Source organism: Marmota monax, unplaced genomic scaffold (assembly GCF_021218885.2).
Source record: "Marmota monax isolate L192 unplaced genomic scaffold, Marmota_monax_Labrador192_F-V1.1 WCK01_AAM20220418_F8-fsc00220, whole genome shotgun sequence".
NCBI lineage: Eukaryota > Metazoa > Chordata > Mammalia > Rodentia > Sciuridae > Marmota > Marmota monax.
The window spans coordinates 1,668,239-1,687,126 of NW_026693909.1; the positions used below are offsets into that span (position 1 = coordinate 1,668,239).

The 18,888-nt window shown below is 57.3% G+C and overlaps 1 protein-coding gene across 6 annotated transcripts in view; it reads right to left on the reverse strand.

The window, feature by feature from the left end:
* Window positions 1–18,888, reverse strand: part of Baiap2 (BAR/IMD domain containing adaptor protein 2) — a 65,423-nt gene that overhangs the window by 34,792 nt on the left and 11,743 nt on the right. For all 6 annotated transcript variants that reach the window (XR_006855915.2, XR_009228522.1, XR_006855913.2 and 3 more), the window contains exons 2-3: window positions 15,627–15,702; window positions 12,788–12,874 (exon numbers count right to left, since the gene is read on the reverse strand). Coding sequence is in view for 3 of the 6 variants with exons in the window: in XM_046463347.2 (XP_046319303.1) it covers window positions 12,788–12,874; window positions 15,627–15,702 (163 nt within the window). In the remaining 3 variants the exon portion in view is untranslated. The remainder of the gene's footprint in view (window positions 1–12,787; window positions 12,875–15,626; window positions 15,703–18,888) is intronic.

Sequence of the window (18,888 nt, forward strand, 5' to 3'; positions counted from 1 at the left end):
GTGGTGAGGTGCCTGCACTTAAAGAGCAAGGTTAAGATACAGGAGGAACAGGTGGGAGAGGGCCACACCAGGGGGACAGCCGGGGGACAAAGACTGAGCTCCCAGGAAAGGATCTTGAGTGACCAGAGCAGGCGGCCTCTCACGAAACCCTGGGCAAGGTGAGGACCCCAGGGAGACCAGGTGCTGTGGTGACGGGCCAGTCACACGGGCAGATGCTCACGCTCGGCTTATAGAGCTTCTGGAAAAGGGCACAGCCGCCCCCCTGAGGTGACCGATGGCTGTCATCAGGGGACCGGACCCAGCTCAGGCACTTCAGGGATGTCTGGTGGCCTGAGGACACTGGGAGGCCACCAAGGCTGGAGGCTGAGCAGAGACAGCGCCTTCGCCTCACCTCCCACTTGAACTCAGCAAGCACCAGGAAGTCTCCCAGGACTCCCCAGGGGCAGAGCGGGGACCTGCAGCCACACCCGGGCGCCCAGGACGGAGAGGGCAGAGCCTGGCTCTGCAGCCTGCTTTGCTGGGGCGTAGAAGACAGGCTGTGTTCTGGCCCAGCCCACCTCTGTGAGCACCGCAAGAGCAGCACAGCAAGGCAGCTCACCTCGCCACGGCCTGGAGGCCAAGGCTGGCCGTTCCGCTTAAGCTCTGCTCTAGTGCACACCTGGGCACACGCACACACCTCTTCTGAGACAACTGGGACTCGGTAGCAGACACTGAGGCATCACCCCTCCCAGCACCTCAGCCCGTGTCCCAAGACCAAGGGTCTCTTGTTATGTTACCCCGTCACTGTCCTGACCCTCAGGAACACTGCCACGACACACCCTCTTCGAATCCACAGTGCACACCCACGTCCCCAACATGGAGTCTTCTATAGAGGACACCGGGCCGGGGTGGACACCCAACCTCCAGCACACCAAGACGCTCACTTTCTTCCAGGTGCCAAGATCCCTGGTCTCTCATCTAAGTGTCCCCTCACACCTGGCCTTCCCAGGAGGCATTTTAGAATAATCACTGTTCTTATAACACGCAGATGACAGGAAGCGGCAAGGGAGTGGGACCTGGAGACTGAAGGTGGTGGGGCGGGGAGGGAGCCTCAGGCTGCGCTCAGCCCATGCAGGCCAGGGGGCAGACTGCACGGCTCCCCGTCCTGGTCTGCAAAGGCCAAGTGGGCTTCCCCTGAGGCCCATGCAGGGCCCAATCTTCCTGAGCAGTCACTTCACTTAGGTTTAAGAAGGGAGGCATTTCCTCCAGTGCAGCACAGGCTCCAGAAGACAGCGGAGCAGACCGCGTGGTGAAGCGGGGCCACCTGGCAACGTGACATGTCTCTGGGCTGCCTGACCACAGGGCTGGGCACACTGTGGAAGGCCAGGATTCCCAGACCAGGGGAGCCTCACGCTCAGCAATTCATACAGAGGCAATTTCAGAATTTGCTCTGCACTGTGGGCTCGGCTCCCAAGAACACAGGGACCACCATGGGATAACGGGGCTCTAAAAGACCAGCGGCAGGAAGGCCAACCAGAGGGCAGAAGTCCTGAAACCCACTTAACCCAAGAAACCGTAGAGGAAGCCAGGACACTTGTTCAAGTTATTCCTGTCATTTCAGGAAGTACCAGAGCTGTCACGCTCTCTGCCAGGGGCAGACAGGCTAGGCTATGAGCTCCTAAGGGGTCCGCTGCCACACTTGGCTGTGAGCACGCACAGCTCCGCGGCCTTCCTGAGAGGAGAGGTGCCTCCAGAGCTCATGAGCACCACCTGCAGGAGGCACGAATACAAGCGCCCGTCAGGCAGTCTGACAGCCAGGGAGTCTGCCCCCAGAGCCACAGGAGGGGAGAGGGGCTAAGGACCACCACTCTTGTGGCAACGACGCCCTCCTCTCCACTGCCCTGGAGCCTCCAGCGTTCCTTTGGGGAAACTGGGGCTGCTGTCCCATGTACCCAAAGGCCAGAGCAGAACGTGGCGGGAAGAGAGTAACAACAGAATATTGATGGCTGTGTTGCCGTGGTGACAGCACTGCTACCAACTGAAACAAAACAAGTCCAAAGATGTCACTGTGGTGTGAAAGTAGTACCTTGGACACCAGGGGCTGAGGGGAGAGAGGGGAGGAAGGGCCACAGCTCCCCTGCTCTGTGGTCAGCTCTGCTCTCACCCGAGAATCCCCAGCCACCTAAGCTGGTCATGGTCCACAGAACCCCAACCAGCAGGCCCTCGAGGTCCTCATACACTGGAGCTCCAAGCTCAGAGGCCACGGGTGGGGTGGCCAGGTGGGCTGCTGCAAAGGCCCTAGCATGCACGGAAGTGGAGACAGGGCTTGGGGGACCAAGTTGAGGTGATATGCTCCCCATAAGGGCCAAGCAGCCAGGGCTTAGCCTGGCTGCTCCCACAGCACCAGGAACTGGGTGTCGAGTGAACCCTCAGTGGACAGGTACCTGTGTGCCGGCTCTTCTGCAGAGGACCCAGTGGAGGAGGGTTCCGCAGTCTGTGTTTCAACAGAGAAGGGGCCACTGCAGCCACGGGAGAAGACCCTCTGAACACCGAGTCCAAGCTGGGATCCCAGCTAGCCTCAGGGTCTGCCAAGTCCCATCGTCAAGCTCGGGAGTGGGGCTGGGACACACAGACCATTAGATGCACGTATCTGTGGGGGCTGCCGCTCTGTGGATCAGCCACTGGCCATCAATGCCCAGTCTTCCTGTGACCCCTGCAGCCTCGGCACTGTCCCTGGCACGCGTGGAGCAGGGCCCACACTCCTGATTGGCATTAGACTGGGGCTGTGTGTGCAGCGTGCACTCACCCGGCTGAGATGCAGCCCGGCAGTTCCCCGTGAAGTAGCTGCCTGTGTGCAACTGCTGGCGACCGTCACGGGAGGCCTCCGCCATGCAGGACAACCCAAGGACAAAGCATAGCAGCTCAGGACCCACGTCCAGATGTTCTAGGAACAGCCCCTCGAGGGCTGTGTCCTGCAGCTGGGGGATCCTGTCCTGGAAGTCTCTGTGCTCATGCTTCCCAGGAGCACCCTGATCACTCCCAACAAGCAGGGCGGGTCTGCAGAGGCCTGGGAGAGTCAAGCTCGGCAGCTAGCTGTGCACACGTTCTGGATGCCACCTCACCTCAGAAGCACAGCCTCACCACAGAGCCCATCAGCGTCACCCACGGCCAGGGGTCAGCCCCACAAGCCCCAGCAGGACGAAACACCACAGCCAAGAGGCCAGAGGTCATGACCTCTGCAGCCTAGGCCCAAGGACACAGATTGGGAAGCATGAGAGTGGACCTCCAGCCAGGGCTCCCCTCCTGCTCCTGGGCTATCTGCGTGATGCTGACCACCCTGGTCACCCCTTCTCTTCAGTCCACACACTTCAGCTTAAATAGCCTGAAACAGGAAACTCAGGGGCTTCTGGTTTGAGACCCACTTCACTCCCTCCTACACACAGGGGCCGAAGGTGTCAGGAAATAGGCTGGGGGAACCATGGGCCAGGGCTGCTTCATATTTGCTCCCAGAAAACAACGGTCACCAGAGCAGAGGCCCCACGGTCACCAGCCCTGGCACTGCCGTACTTACTGACATCCCCCTTACAGGGCAGACCTGATGCTGGGAACATGGCACATGCCGTGCGCTCTCCCCCACTGTCACGGAGCTGCTACCCAGCATGTGGCAAATCCAATTAAGACGGTTACTAATCTCGCCCTTCAAGGGCTCAATCTGGCTCCACAAAGGTTTCAGCAGGTGGCCAGAACTGGCCTACTGGAGGCCCAATCCACACAGGAGTGCAGGTCCCTTGAGCCCCAGAGCCCTGCCCAGGCACGGCCAGCCCCCCAGGCCACCCTGTCATCAGCCCCAGGCCTCAGATGCTGTTCTGAGATGAGCACCTGAGGCAGAGGAGGCTGCTCCCACCCAGGGCAGGCTCAAGCCCACAGCCACACAGGGAAAGGCACACGGACAGCCCCTGGGACAGGTGGTCTCCATGAAGCCCTGACCGCTAGGCATGGACCAGGGAAGGGCCCCGGGGCAAGTGTCTATTCCCGGGCAGGGCACTCCAGCAGCTGCTCCTTCCCAGGGTGAGGAAGGCGCACTCCCCCATTTCTACTGTGGGGAAACAGGAGGAGTAGTGGGAGACCTGGCGTCACTAGCTGGGAAGGGGAGGCTAACAGCTAGCTGTGCATGGTGGCACAGGCCTATAATCCCAGCAACTCGGAGGCTGAGGCAGAAGGATTGCAAGTTCTCGGCCTGCCTCAGCAACCCCAGCGAGAGTCTCAAAATGATTTAAAGCGGGTGGCAGGGATGTGGTGCTTGCCCAGCATGTGTGAGGCTCTGCCCAGCAGCCAAGAAGGCGCCTTGCTCTAGGAGGGGAGCTGGGTGCAGCCAGGCCCAGGACCAGGCAGGACCACGGGGATAAGAAACTGACGTGGCTCCCACTGTGTGGATCTAATGAAGACCTTTGAGCAGTGTCTGTCAGGAGAGTTTAGCCGTCTCCAGAGATGGATCCCTGCTGCTCAGTCTGACAGCAGGTGAGAGCCAGCACTCAGCTTCCCACACCAAAGGGGACGCCAAGGCCACAGCCTCCACCCTGAGACTGGGGCTGGCCACACTGCTGCTCCTTGGCCGGGTGTGGATGGCTCCACCCCACCTGGGTGGCAGCACAGCCGGGCCACCACCCCCACTCCCATCTTCACCACAGCCCACAGCTGGAGCAGTGGCAGCATGGGGTGGCACCTCTGAACCAGCTCAGCCAACAGGAGCCACTGGGAGGCCCTGAAAGCCCCTCAGGGTTCCACGCCGAGGGTGCTTATTCCCTCCTGCCTGGCCTCACCTTCCAGAGAGACCAAGTATCAGGAGGGGGGAGAGAAGAGAAGCCTGCAGCCACAAGCCGTCCCCACAGGTGGGAGCTGGAAGGCCGCCTCTCCTCCTCAGGGTGATGGAGTGCTCACCACCAAGGCTGCACCACATTCAGAGTCACTGACTCGGGGTCCAAAGCCTAGTCCACATTCCAGGCAGAGTCGCGGGCTCCTGCCTGTGGGCATCCCCATTCTGAGGCTGCACCCAGCACCCATCTCCTCCATCTTCCCGGGTGCCCAGTGAAGCCAGGCAGATGACAAGGGCTAAGCCCAGGGAGCCTGGCATGCATGCACATGCCCTGTGATCACAAACAAGGCACCGCAGGCCCTGGCAGGTACAAAGCGGCCCTTCAAAGAGAGGAAGGAACAGGAGAGGCCTCCAGAGACAGAAGGCTGCGCCTACAGCCTGCTGGCCCCAGCCCACAGTAGAGCCTCGCCCACAGGGAACACCCAGCCAGGGCCTCTGGAGGACGGCCCAACAGGTGGTGCAGATGCACGAAAGCAGTGAAGGTCTCTCAGGGCAGGCTTCTCCCCCTCCACTGTGTGGTGGCCTTATTTCTGACAGTGTGCCCTTCTGAAATGTCAACAGCACTGCATGAAGCCTGGGATGTACCAAAGAGCAGGCTACCTGGCCTCCTCACCTGGGTGACTGTGGCACAGAGCACTGGAGCCCCCTGCCCAGTGTGCATGCTGGACCAGGAATGTGAGGACTCTGGCCTCCTCCTGCCACCTGTCCCCTGTCCTGGCCAGTTTGGCTCAGCCCAGTTCTATGCATCCTGAAACTTTGTGCCAAAGAGCCAGGGGCAAGGCTGCAGGTGGCCGTCCAGCAGTATAGACATACCATGGTCAGCAGCCTCTGGAAGGTGCTATGAATGAGCACAGCAACCAGGCGGCAACCTGGACGGCCACACGTGACTGCCCAGAGCCCCTCCAAGGTCCACAGCAAGGCAAGCTATCTGCCCGCCTCTGCCCTGTGGCCACAGAGACGGCAGAGAGGGAGCAACAGCAGGAAACAGGAGCCGCAACTACCTCCTCCTGAACCCTAGTCCCTGCAGAGGGCTGGGAACAGCACAATGGCAGCTTCTGACTGGGTGTGGCCGGCCCTCCCTTGGACCACCGGCTAGGCTCAAAGCCACGGGAAACTCTGCCTGTCCTCATACGCCAGCAACTGGCCCGAACACTTGGTTGGCTGGACACACACTGCCCCAAGCTGCTGCTCAGTCCAAGCTCCAGAACCCTCAGGAAGCCAGCTGAAGTCATACCCAGTTCACACGCATCCAAGTGGCCATGAGAGCAGCAGCACTCCCCTCACACCTGCAGCCTCCAGGGACCCCACGGAGGCACGCCCCAACAGACCCAGGGCCGAGGATCGGGGGATCTAGCCAAGCAGCAGGCAGAAGTGGGGGTGGCTGTGAGAAGACACAGGATCGTGGAGCCACCTCCGTTCCCTGACCAAGCAGCCTGCAGACTCACTCACCGCAGGGAAACAACATCCACGGGGAGATGACAGGATTCTCCCTCCCAGCCTCAGGCCTGAGGCCGCCTCCCCGCTGCAAAGCCAGAGCTGTGGTTCTGACAGACCAAGGGGACCAAAGGCAGAGCCTGCTCTGGCCACTTGCAGGAACAAAGGGGCTGCTGCCAACGCTCGTTGAAGCAAAAATGACTCCCTGGGCTTTCATGACTGTGGGCCCGGGCCTGGGCGCGGGCCCAGCACCAGGAGCGTTCTCTCTGATAGGACCTCTGAGCAGCACCTCTGGCTTGACACCCTCCTACCTGTGGGAAGAAGGAAGCTCCAGTTCTAAAGGGAACTGGGTGGGGTGGGCAATCAGACCAGGTCTGTGCCGTGGAATCCTGCCCCTCCTAATGGGCTGTTGGTTTAGTAAGTACCACAGGACTACAGGGGGCTTCCTGCATGTGGGAAAGAAAGCAGGGCCAGAGGCTGAAAGGCCACTGCTTCCTGGCAACCCCTGCCCCACAGCCAGGTGCCATATACCCAGAGGCCAGGAAGAGTGACTGATCACTGAAGCCAGGTGCCAGGTGGCATGCCTGCATCCCAGACATTCTGGAGGCTGAGGCAGGAGGACCATTTGCACCTAGGAGTTGGAGATCAGCCTGGGCATAGTAAAACAAAACACCAAGATTAAAGAAAGAAGATCAAAGAAAAAATAAAGAAAAAGATCAATGGGGGCTGGGGATGTGGCTCAAGCGGTAGCGCGCTCGCCTGGCATGTGTGCGGCCCAGGTTTGATCCTCAGCACCACATAAAAACAAAGATGTTGTGTACGCCGAAAACTAAAAAATAAATATTAAAAAAAATTCTCTCTCTCTCTCTCTCTCTCTCTCTCTGTCTCTCTCACTCTTTCTTTAAAAAAAAAAAAAAAAAAAAGATCAATGAAAACAATCAAGGATCCAACCAAGGACTAATCGGGCTGAGAGCCCCAATAATTGCATAGATCCAGGTCTCCTCTCCCCAGGACTCCATTCCTCAAGGGCTCTGGTTCACCCCCAAAACAGCAGAGGCATCACATTTCAGGAATGAGCAATACTGTGGACAGGAAGACAAGGAGAAAACTAGGTCAATATCAAACAAAACAAACTAAAAATGAGACCCACTGGTCTAGAGCAGGCCACCTCATGGTAATAAGGTTCAGCTTAGCAAAAAGACATAACTATACAACACATATGCATTTGATAACACAGTCTGCAAACACATAAAGCAAAAACTACCAGACAAAATGGTAAGCCACCATGCTGGGAGAGAAAGAAGCACGTTCTTATTTCACAAATGGCTGCTGCAGAATGACATAGAACCTCAAGGACATTCATCTTGCAGGAAAGCTCAGCCTCACAGGTCCCACAGAAAAGCTTGTTCAGAACAGCAAAACTCAACAACTAACTCAACTGCTAGTCAGGAAGAGAATGCAGACAAATGTGTCTACAGAACATTCTACAGCAATAAAAATAAATGTACCCACTGCTGGCAACCGTATAGATTAATAAGAGTGAAAAAAGGTACAAATCCACCTTTCTATGGCCGACACTCAGAGGCCTACGGCCCAGGACTCCTACAAAGCCCTGGTTGTCTGAAGCTCTGTCTCTCTCGGGGCCTTGCCACCCTCCTCTGTTTCAGACCCTCCCCATTTCTACAAAAGAACCCTGTTTTTGTGTACCTTGCCCCGTTGGACATGCCTTCTACTCCCATCTTTCCCAGAGCCCAGGTTTCCTCTGGGTGGGGTGGGAGAGGCAGCATCACCCTCAGCAATTAGACCGGGGTCTGGGCAGTGGAATCCTGCAGGGACTGCTGCTCGGGTGGCCCCTGCAGACTGCACACCACCCCTGCCATGTGTGATGTCTTGTTCAGGGGCCTCTCTTGGGGCTATGGCTACTCCCCAGGCCCACCAGGGACACTGTCAGGAGTCTTCAGAACACTCAGGACAAAGATCTTAAAAGCTTACAGGGAAAGAAAACCAAGACCTCCTTTTTCACACAGCAGCAGCAGTGTCAGATGGTGCTGGAAACAGCAGGGCTGGAAGTTAGAGGGCAACATGGTGATGCCGCCAACTTCCCGGCAAAGATCACCCCAAGTCCAAGTCCCCCGTGGCAGGTAGGAGACCACCTGCAACACTTGCAGTTCAAAAGCGTTTCCCCCTTTCCTGTTCAGGAGCCTTAAAGGAAAAATGAGATGATTCTCCGATGGGGGGATACTGGCACAGAAAAGACCGAAGACGGGGGTCCAGCTGGGAGGGGGCACCAGGAGGCCCCCAGGGGACCGTCCCAGTGGAAGGCCAGATGATTGGAGCTGGACAAGGGGACTCCAAAGAGAACCCCAAACTATAGGAAACAAATGGACAATGGACAGCAAAAGGGTATGGTCTGTGGATTTGGGAACACGTCGATGACATCAAAAATGACGCAAATGAAGATGTGAGTCTAAGGGAAACAAAACTGTCACATTAAGAACTGTGACCAGAGCCCAATAATAGAAATCAGGAACCATCATGCCAAACGAAAAAAAAAAAAAAAAAAAAAATCACCCCACTGGACTTTATTAATAAAATTGACCATTTGTGTAATTCTAAATATGCTGCTGGGCTAGGGTGTGGCTCGATGGCAGAGCACCTGCCTGGCATGCACAAGGCCCGGGCTTCCCTCCCCAGCACTCAATAAAAGAAAAGAAACACAAAACTCACAAAGAATGACAGACCAACCAGACTGAGAGAAAATCTCTACAAAGCACACACCTGACAGGACTCACACCTAGAGCGGGAGGACTCTGTAAGTCAATGAGAAGGACAGGAGGAAAGACCTGCACAGACGCGCCCCAGGAGACAGGGCATGCAGACCAGCCCATGAAAGACGTGTCACACTGTGAATCAGGAAACCAGCTCTAGAAATGCCCAACCTGAAAGAACTCCACCCACCAATCAGGGCACAAACAAAGGGCCCACCCAGACCTACGTGGGGCCTGGCTCAGAAAGGCAGCACCAGAGCCAGGGGTTCAGGAACACAACCCAGCCACACCCACAACTCCACTCACACGACTCCTGGCACTCGCACCGAACCTTGTGACACAGAGCAGATCAGTGGCTGCCTAGAGGACCTGGATTCTGGGAGGAAGGACAGGTCCAGCACCTGGCCTCCACACCAGCCACACAGCTGCCTGCGGCAGAGCTCACGTGCAGTTGGCTGTGCTTCAATTAAGCCCCAGTAAGGGGGACACAAGTCACTGGGCCATGCTGAGTGTCTGTCTCAGCAGCGGAAAGGTCATGTCGTCACCACATAAACAGCACGCGTTGACGTCAGCCCCGACCGTGTGGATTACACGGGCCAGGGTGAGTGATGGCATAAAAAAGCCAGATCCACATTTTCTACCTTAAGAACTTATTAAATGTCTAAACTTAAAAAGCAATAGCAGCCGGCTGTGATGGCTACGCCTGTAATCCCAGCGGTTTGGGAGGCTGAGGCAGGAGGATCACAAGTTTGAGATCAGCCTCAGCAACTCAGGAAGGCCCTGTCTCAGAATAAAAAATAAAAAATGCTAGGGAGCACCCCTGAATTTCATCACTAGCCCCCAAAACAAAACCCCAAAAGCAGCAGCAGCAGCATAAACTTAACTGGTAGACGTGGAGAAGCAAACAGCAAGGAGACACCCAGACACCCAGCAGATGGGCAGCAAGCAGGGAGGACAAAAGGACCAACTTCTTTTTTTTCTCTTTTTTTTTTTAAAGAGAGAGAGAGAGAATTTTAATATTTATTTTTTAGTTTTCGGCAGACACAACATCTTTATTTGTATGTGGAGGCTGAGGATCGAACCCAGGCCTCACACATGCCAGGCGAGCGCGCTACCGCTTGAGCCATATCCCCAGCCCCCCATCTTCTTTTTAAAGCAAAGGCATGTTGCTTTGGTAAAAGTCCGGCTTCCAGCCAGTGGCCCAGCAACCCCACTGCCAGGTGCATGCCACTTGTATGTCCACACAAGTACTGTTCCACGAAACACTACTCCCAACAGCTGAGAAGAGGAAGCAGCCAATGTCCACTGATGGATGGAGAAACAAAACCGGCCTGTCCACATGGTGGAGTATCATCGGGCCATAAACAGGAATTCTGGCACATGCCACGACATGGACCCACCTCAAAAACCCGCTCCACGGAAGCAGCCAGATGGACATGGTCACAGGTTGCTCAAGGCCACGGCAGGCAATGTCCAGGAGAGGCAAATCCATGGACACAAACCCACGAAAGGAGGGGCTGCTGGGGCTGGTGAGGGGCATGCAGCCGCGCTCCTTCTCCCCCCAGAGCTGGACAAGAGTCCAGCCTGAACTGGACGTGCTGAAAGCCCTGGAGTGTTCACAATGAACGGATGAACGGCATGGCACCAGCACAGCTGTCCAGAAAGCCGTTACCAAAAGAGGACGTTCTGACGGGGGAGCCAGGCAGCACCACAGCCGTTCTGCAGGCGCAGCAGGCTCCACTCTCCAGATGAGCCCAGGAGAGACTTCAACACAGCCCCATGCAGACAGGAAGCTCCCCGACTCAAGTCGGAGCCCTGACACCACCCTTCCCTGCTGCCCACCTGGGCCCGCAGTTCATCACCCGCCCAAGTACGGCAGCAGGTAGTCCACGAATCTTGCCGTGCTCTCAGACATACCTGCCCCTCACTGTGGGGCTGCCCAGGTCCTGGATTTCCTACCACCCTCTGTGGGTGAACAAAAGATAAAGCCCTGATCCTCTATCACCAGACGAGAAAAACCGCCTCCACAGACACACGGAGCTCAAACAGTGCCTCAAAGATGGCTTCGGAGGCGTTGGGAAGGCCAGGCTGTGAAGGAGGGCACCTTCTCTAAATTCTAGACCAAAACTCCAGTCCAGAACTCTGGGGGACCCACATGTGGTACTGGAGTCACCATCTCCATGACCCCATGTTGTCCACCTCACCAACCAGCTAAGTCTACAAGCCAGACTGCAGCGAGGTATCCAGCAGCCCAAAAGACCTTCTGCCCTCCCCTTCCCAGGGCTGCCAAGGGCCCCAGGTCAGCTCTATAACCACAGTGCAAGAGGGTCTCCTCCGAGAGCCATCAGAACTACTGAGACCAATACAGCCTTCCTTTTAGACGCCCAGGTGCCATGTCCACAAGAGCCCAGCCCCCTGCACGGACTCCTTGTCCTGGTCTGCCACTTCACTGGGCCACATCCACATGGAGCTTTGTTCCCTTCCCCCAGAAAGGTCCTGTGGTTGCATCTGACAACCCAGCAGCATCTCGCGAACACTGGAGGCCACAGGAATCCTGAGCCCTGAAACACAGCAGCAGCAGGCCTGGCGCCTTCACCGGAGGCTGACTCTGTGCAGGTCTCGAGACACAGGGCAGGGCAGAGCACAAGGTGAGAGCAGGCGGAGCTGGGAGAACGGCGGCCCTGCAGAGGGCCACGGTGGGGGAGGCGGGCCCCTTCTCAGCACCCCAGCCTGCGAGTGCAGCTGGGGCCCTGCACTAGCAGCAACCAGAGCTCAGCCTGCCCTGCACGCTCACGTCAACCTGCTGCAGTCTAAGCATCTGCACCTGCTGCCCTTGCTGGCCAAACATGAGGACAGGTCCCAGGATGGCAAGGAAGCTTCCACAGACAAGGCGACCAGAAGAAGAAAGTCTGTCCTCTGTGCCCAGAGGCTAGTGATTCTTGGCCAATTTAGGTTTTCTCACTGATCCAAGGCCAACCTGCTGGCCACAGCCTGCCGAAGAGCTGTGACCGAGCCCAGACCGGGCCACTCCAGGCCCACCCCCAGCCACAGCATCCCAATGAGGGAAGGCAGCCCACAGCCACATCAACACCAGTGCCCCGAGTCAGGAAGACCACAGAAACTGGACTCCACCCAAAGCCCGGCTTGCACCAGGGCTCAGGGGCCTGCAACCTCCATGTCCCACAGCACCCCCCGACTGTGTTAGTGATATGTGCTCCACCTAGAATGTTCGCAAAGCCAGAGCCCAAAGAAAACAGCCATTGCCCAAGAACCCCACCCGTTAACACACTGGGTCCCCTCCCTCCCCCTCACGAGGCATGGGCACACACGGCACATGGGGGAATCACACCCCCCGGGGGCTTACACCCTTGTCACTTATTTGCACAGCAGGAGTGATTCTGCAAGTCGGCAAGCACCACCAGCAGAGTACCCTGCCACACTTGCTCACGAGGTTGCCCTTCAAGTTCTGCTGTGCCTGCACACCTCGGCCCAGCCACACTCCTCAGGGGAGAAGGCCACCACTGTGCTCCACGCAGCCCAGTGCATTCGCTTTCCATGGGGTGCCCCTCACCAGCTCTGAAGGGCACTGTCATTTTAATATCTTTTCTTATCTGGTAGATAACTATGACTCCAAATGGAAGAAGGGCCAGGCACAAGACCAGATTCTAGACCCGCTTGGGTACCTCCTACAACTTAGGGATCTCGAGGCTCTCTACGGGGCCCAGGGTCTCACCAAGTTCCTTGGAGCCCTGACTCTCGCTGGCCAGCTCTCCCATCTTCACCAGGGCATCGAAATAGCCTTTGGCAGCGAAGGTCACACCTGAGAAGAAAGGAGAAAGCAGTTACTTCCCACTCAAGGTGCTTGCAGCAAAAACACGGCCACGGCAGCTGAGGACAACCCCATCTTGGCCTGGATGACCGAAGAGCTCTCCAGCTGGACCCTGGGTTGGATGTCACCCTGTTGCTTGTTGGTGTTATTTCACTCCAATCGTAAGGGCTCCTTTTATTTCTCAGAACACAGTGTTCTGTGCAGCTCCAGGGCTACTCCCCATCACGTGCTGTTTGCTGACGGGGAGGAGCTCTGCTGTAAGTGCACTTCACAAGAGCCGACCCTGGGCAAGAGCACCACCAACCTGAGGCTAGGAAGCTATGGGTTCACTCCCAGACACCAAGCCGAACCCACAGAGCGCGAGCCATTTCTCGCTGTTCCTGGATCCTAGCACAAGGCCCAATGGGAGTAGGAGCCACCGCTCAGAGCAGCTTCCAGGTACCCCTGGGCATGGTTAAGGCCAGAGATGCCTCCTGTCTGTTACCACAGAAGGAAGGAATGCCCATTTGACCCAGTGGGCATGGAGAGCTCAGCCCTGCTGACCTCCACCCCAGCTTGGGGGAGCAGCAGCACACAGAGGAACTAGCAGTCTGGGCCTCCCTCCTGGTAACTCATGGGACCCACTCCAACACTTGCTGTGCCTGACAAACTCCTGTATGTGGGGAAGGGCCTGCCCAGGCTGCACAAGGAACAGGGAGAGTCACAGTAGCATAATTACAATTTCTAATCTGTGTGCTAAGCCCAGCTAGGGGCTCATAACTGGGTCTTTGACCACATCTTGCTTATAGTTCTCAATTAAGTGCACACAAGTTGTTCTGTGGCACAGAACCCTGCACAGGATCCTCATGCTTCTGCTGTCTAAGGAGTGGGCTTCTTAAAATAAATGGAACAAAAAGCAGCAGAAGTCAAGCACTAGGGAGACCAAGTGCAGCTGAGGTGCTGCGGCTGGCCTGGGTGGCTGAGCTCTGTCCTGGGAGTCACTCAAGGAAAACAGGAAGAGGAAGTGGCCCTCCCCACTGTCCACAACCACCAGTAACCTCGCAAGGGGCAGCAGAAAGGCCAGAAGGAAACTCGCGTCCGAGCATCAAAGGCTGGAGGGTACAAATCAAAGTGGAAACCACAGGCTGCAGCTGCCACTGAGGTTATCAGTGACAACTTCCAAAAAGCAGGACACCTAGGGACAGAATCCTCCAGCCAGGGGAGAGCCACACGAGAGTAAGAAAAAATCCTTCATGGTCTAGGCCACCAGGCACCCCAGACGATGGCTTTGAAGAGGGCAGCCCTCACGGCCTGCAACATCCAAGTTCCACGTCCCATCTCCTCAAGGTAGAGCCGTCCTGGACCTTTTGAGTGCACAGGGAAGGCCAGATGCCAGTAGGGAATGAGAGGCTGGTGACATTCAAGGCACACAGGAATGAGTTTTGCTTGGAAAATCGGATTGCAGCATGCTATGCCTGAGACGAGCAGCAAACCTGGCCTGAGACCCAGAGCCTCTTGGCATAGTCAGACTCAGCCCAAAGGCAGCGGCTCTTAGGACACCCGTGAGCTCCAGGCAAGTGGCCCTACAGCAGGGGAATGGGCCGGCTGACACCCCCAGGAGGCCAAGGGCACACTGCACCACTTCCATGCCTGAGGAGCTCCTCCTAGGGGATGGTGTCCTGAAGACCCTGAAGGCTGGCTCTCCATTTGAGGACAGGACAGGACCCAAGTGCACCAGCAGGCAGCTGTTCTGTGATCTGGGCCCTGGTGGGCTCCTGGGGCTGTGCTGCTGGGCTCAGGACTACAGAGGGACAGAGTGAGGATGAAGGCAGCCTCCCCGGCAGCCACAGGAACCCTGCAGCATGTTCTTCTTTTCTCTCTCTTTGCAGTACGGGGGATTGACACTGGGTTGCTCTACGACTGAGCTACCGCCCCAGCCCTTCATCTTGAATCAGGGTCTAAGTAACCCAGGCTGGCCTCAGACGTGCCATGCTATTGCTGTAGCCTCTTGAGTCACTAGGATTACAGGTGTGCACCCCCCCCCACCACCCAGCTGGAACCACAGCTGTGCACACTGCAGGCAGAGGGCAATTCAGAACATGGAAGCCCTGTGATTACTGGCTAATGCCACTGGCTCCAACAAAGTAGGGACCATAGGCCACTCTCCTGCACTCTGAAGGGAGAGGTTCTTCCCTGGCATGGCCCAGTGACCTTGTGGTCCTGCAGGAGACTGTTGCTACTCCTCGGGGAGGGTGGGTCTGCAAACAGCACAACTTAGCCCTGCTGGATGGAAAGACCAGGCCTACCTAGGGCCCAGTGGCATGGGAAACCCATACCCCTCCCTGGGCAGAAGGGATCATAAGGAGCTGAATTCTCAAGGGTCTAGCACTGCCACCCCCAGATCCTGGTCCTCAGTCCCAACACCTGGGGTAGAAGCTGCAGAGTATCTGCTCACCAGGGAGAGGTGGCAGGGCCCAAATCTAGGGCCACCACAGTACCAGTGGCATCCTATACACCCTAATCCTAGTTTCCATGTAATCCTGAAGCCCTGGGACAGGTCCACCCCACCAGCAAGGAGGTGCAGTCACCATGTGCTGGACACATTCAGAGCTCAGAGAGCTACTCCCTCGCTGGGTTTCTAGTCGGATGTCGTTTCTGGAAGACATGGCTCCCCGTGGCTTCCACCCAGAACCCAGGGCCTGAGCTGAAATTCGCCTGCAGCTCAGGGATGGTGAGCCCATAGACGGGGGCTGCTGCTCTCTACCTGCCAGAGCTTTCTCGTAGTTCTTCCCCATGGCGATGAAGTTGCGCAGGCTGGGGTTAAACTGCTCCATGATGGTCTGGAAGAGAGCAGAGAGAGTGGTGTCACCAGTGCTGTCCACACATCCCTCTGGGGGGCCCGGCCATGGGGAGGAAGTCCAGGGTGGGTATCACTTCCCCAGCTCCAATCCCAGCTCTGGACCTTCCTGAACACCCTTGGGTAAGTGAGCCTGAGCCTGTGTTCACATCTGTACCATTGAGGTGGGCACAGACCCTCGTGCACAGGGTGTCTGCAGAGCAGCAAGGGAATACTCTATGGGCCACGCAGTACTCGGTCGGTACTAAGATGCGTGGCCGCCCAGGCACCATTACCCAGCTGGCAGCGCTGAGTCAGCCCTAGGAGGCCGCCCGCCGGCCACACACAAATGCTCAGCAACGCCCCCCACGCTCAAACCCTAACTCAACACATCAATTACCAAACATCAACTCTGATTAGTACGATCCACAGCCTGATCTGCAAATACCACGCTATGAATAATCCAACAGGCTCCGGATCTGTTTGCCTGACGGACTGCAGTCTCCTGCCAATATCAGCAGTTCTTAGACTCAAGAAATTAGATTTTCCCTGTGAAGGCCAAATAAATGTTTTAATTACAAGGCGTAAAAACAGGCACACACAAACAGAGCCAAATGAGAACTCTACCAGCATAACACGCACGACTACCGACAGCCAACCCAGCCAGGGAGGACCCTGGGAGCAATTCTGAAAGAAAGCCCTGTCTCGGCCACATCCTAAGCCTTCCGGTGGTTTGTCATGCTGGGAGTCTGATCCTTCCTGAGGATAACAGGAAGGGAAGCTGCCTGGCTCTGCTGGGGCGGGAGGCTGTGGGGCCTCCACCCACCCAACCAAAGCCTGTCCCAGCTCCAGTCTAGGCCGCAGGACCCGCGGGGCAGGTGAGGAGGGCATTTGAGGACAAGAACACCACTTTACACCATGGGACCTGGCTCCAGGAAATGCACTGACACACGCTCCATCTACCTTCCTGAGGTATGGCGGCACTGAGACCTGTGTTCTTGAGGACAAGGGCTCAGCTCTGACCCACCCCCTACATGCTTGCCGTCACAGGCTTGCTGTCCCCTCCTCACCACACCAGAGCCCACACCTCAGCAGCAGGGACACCTGCACAGGTATGGGCACAGACTTGTGCCAGCCCAAAGCCCATGTGCACAGCGAGGATGCAGCAGCCACCCAGCCTGCCACTGCCCCACAGATCCGGTGTCTCTGGAGGGAAGGCGCAAGGGGGCATACGCAGAGGCAGGGCCGGAGGTACTCAGCAGCAGAGTGAAGACAGGAAGGAAAGCAGGCCTCCCCAATGGTGGTAGCTTCCCCCAGGCAGGGCAGGAAGCTGGGGGTGGGGGGAGGTTGAGCAGAGGCATGTCGGTCAGCAGGCCGCTCAAGCTTTAGTGGAGGGCCCAGGTGGACACTAGGAGGCACCCCAGGAGGCTGCTCAGTCCCGCTTAGGAACAGGAGGGAAGGCAGTTCCAACAGGGCTGGATTCCTGGGCACTGCACACGGAGCACTGCCTTGTGGAGACAGGTAGGGTGAGTGGAGGGCAAAGGGTGGCCACACGCAAGCCTCTGGTCTGGGAGGGCAGGTGAAGCGTACTGCACACAGGATGGGGACCAGGGTCTGCACCAGTGGGATCCAAGGGGTGCCTGGAAACGGGCAGGGACACCCCACGGGCAATGGGATGAGCCATGTGCGGTGTCTGGGGGCATGGGCACAACAAGTGCTTCTGGGCATTTTGGGAGGCAGTGGATGAGCTCTGAGCTCCCAGCAGCAGTGTTCAAACCCCGCCCCCCCCAGACCCAGGAATGCAGAAAAACTCCATGACTGGGACTGCCGTTAGAGACAGGTAAAAGTGGGGCGCTGACCTGGCAAGGGTGCATGTGACTGATCATGGTGTTCTGGTGCAGGCTCCTGCACGTTCACCTGTGCACACGCGTGCACTGACTGCATCAGACATGCTTCTCACTGGCTGAGACTGACAAGTCTGAGAGCTGGCCCCAGAGGCTTCCCTGCTCACAAGACCCCAAAGAGCCTGGCTCCAGGCTCATGGCCCCCGTGTCTCCTGCAACCCCCAGGAGGAAGAGAGACCTAACCTGGGATCCTGAGCCCTGTTAACACCCTGAGTGACAGAAGAAAACACAAGAGCCGCCCAGGGCCTAGACAGACAGGTCACTGAGGTTTCACTTCCTTGGTGCAGCAGCTGAGCTCACACACAAGGAATGTGAGGAAGTGGGCAGGGTGGCATGGGTGCCAGCCAGGCCACCTGAGCATACTATGGCCTCCATCTGCTGAGGGACCAGCCTGCCAGGACACACAGGTGCTGCCGTCTCAACCTGGAGGTGGTGGCAGAGGCAGATACCCTCAGCTGACATTCCGAGAGGGCTTGTCCTGGCTGAGGAAGGCAAACTCCTCCTCCCAGCTCTGCACACTGATACCCAGGCCTGGCCACAAGAGTGGGGCTTTTGTGGAGCCATGTCTCAGTGCTCCTGGTGAATGTCACCAACCCTCATCTGGGTCATCCATCTCTTGGCCATCATGGGAGGGACCCAGTGGTTGGTGAAGGGACCAACCCCTCTGGGAGGAATCCATCTCTGGCAAAAGGACATTTTTCTGAGCTCCCAGGTCCATCCTATCTTTCTAGGGCTCACAGAGACTATTTTAAGCTAGTGGGCCAAGCTGGCCCCATGAGAAAACCAAGACGTGCCCAACCACCCTCAGAAGCTCTGAGTGGAGGCTCCTGCCCCGCCTCACACAGCCTGGAGGAGTGAGCGCACGCCAGGCCTGCCCTCCCTGGCTGGCTCCCGGGCCAGAGGCCTGTATAGTGTCCAGGGGTACTTACAGCTGGCAGGGGCTTTAGAGTATACCTAGGGTTCTTGTGAGGGGACCATGGGGGCCAACGAAAGTGGGAGCAGCCTCACCTCAACTACCTCCTCCCCCCGGAAAGGACGCCAACCCCACATGGAGTGGAGTGGAGGCAGCCAGAGCAGCTGCAGGACTGCCAGGGCGAACTGCGCTCAAAGATCTGTTTTCTTTAAAAGGGGAAAAAGGCGACTCCTTGGATTCCACTGGGCAGTCTAGAGGGTGACCATCTGCCAAGCCAATGAGGACAAAGGGCAGAGAGCAGCTATCCTCACCTCCCCCTACTTGAGGGAGCAGGGAGAGGGCCAGAGTATTTACAGAAAGGAGGTCCGCCAAG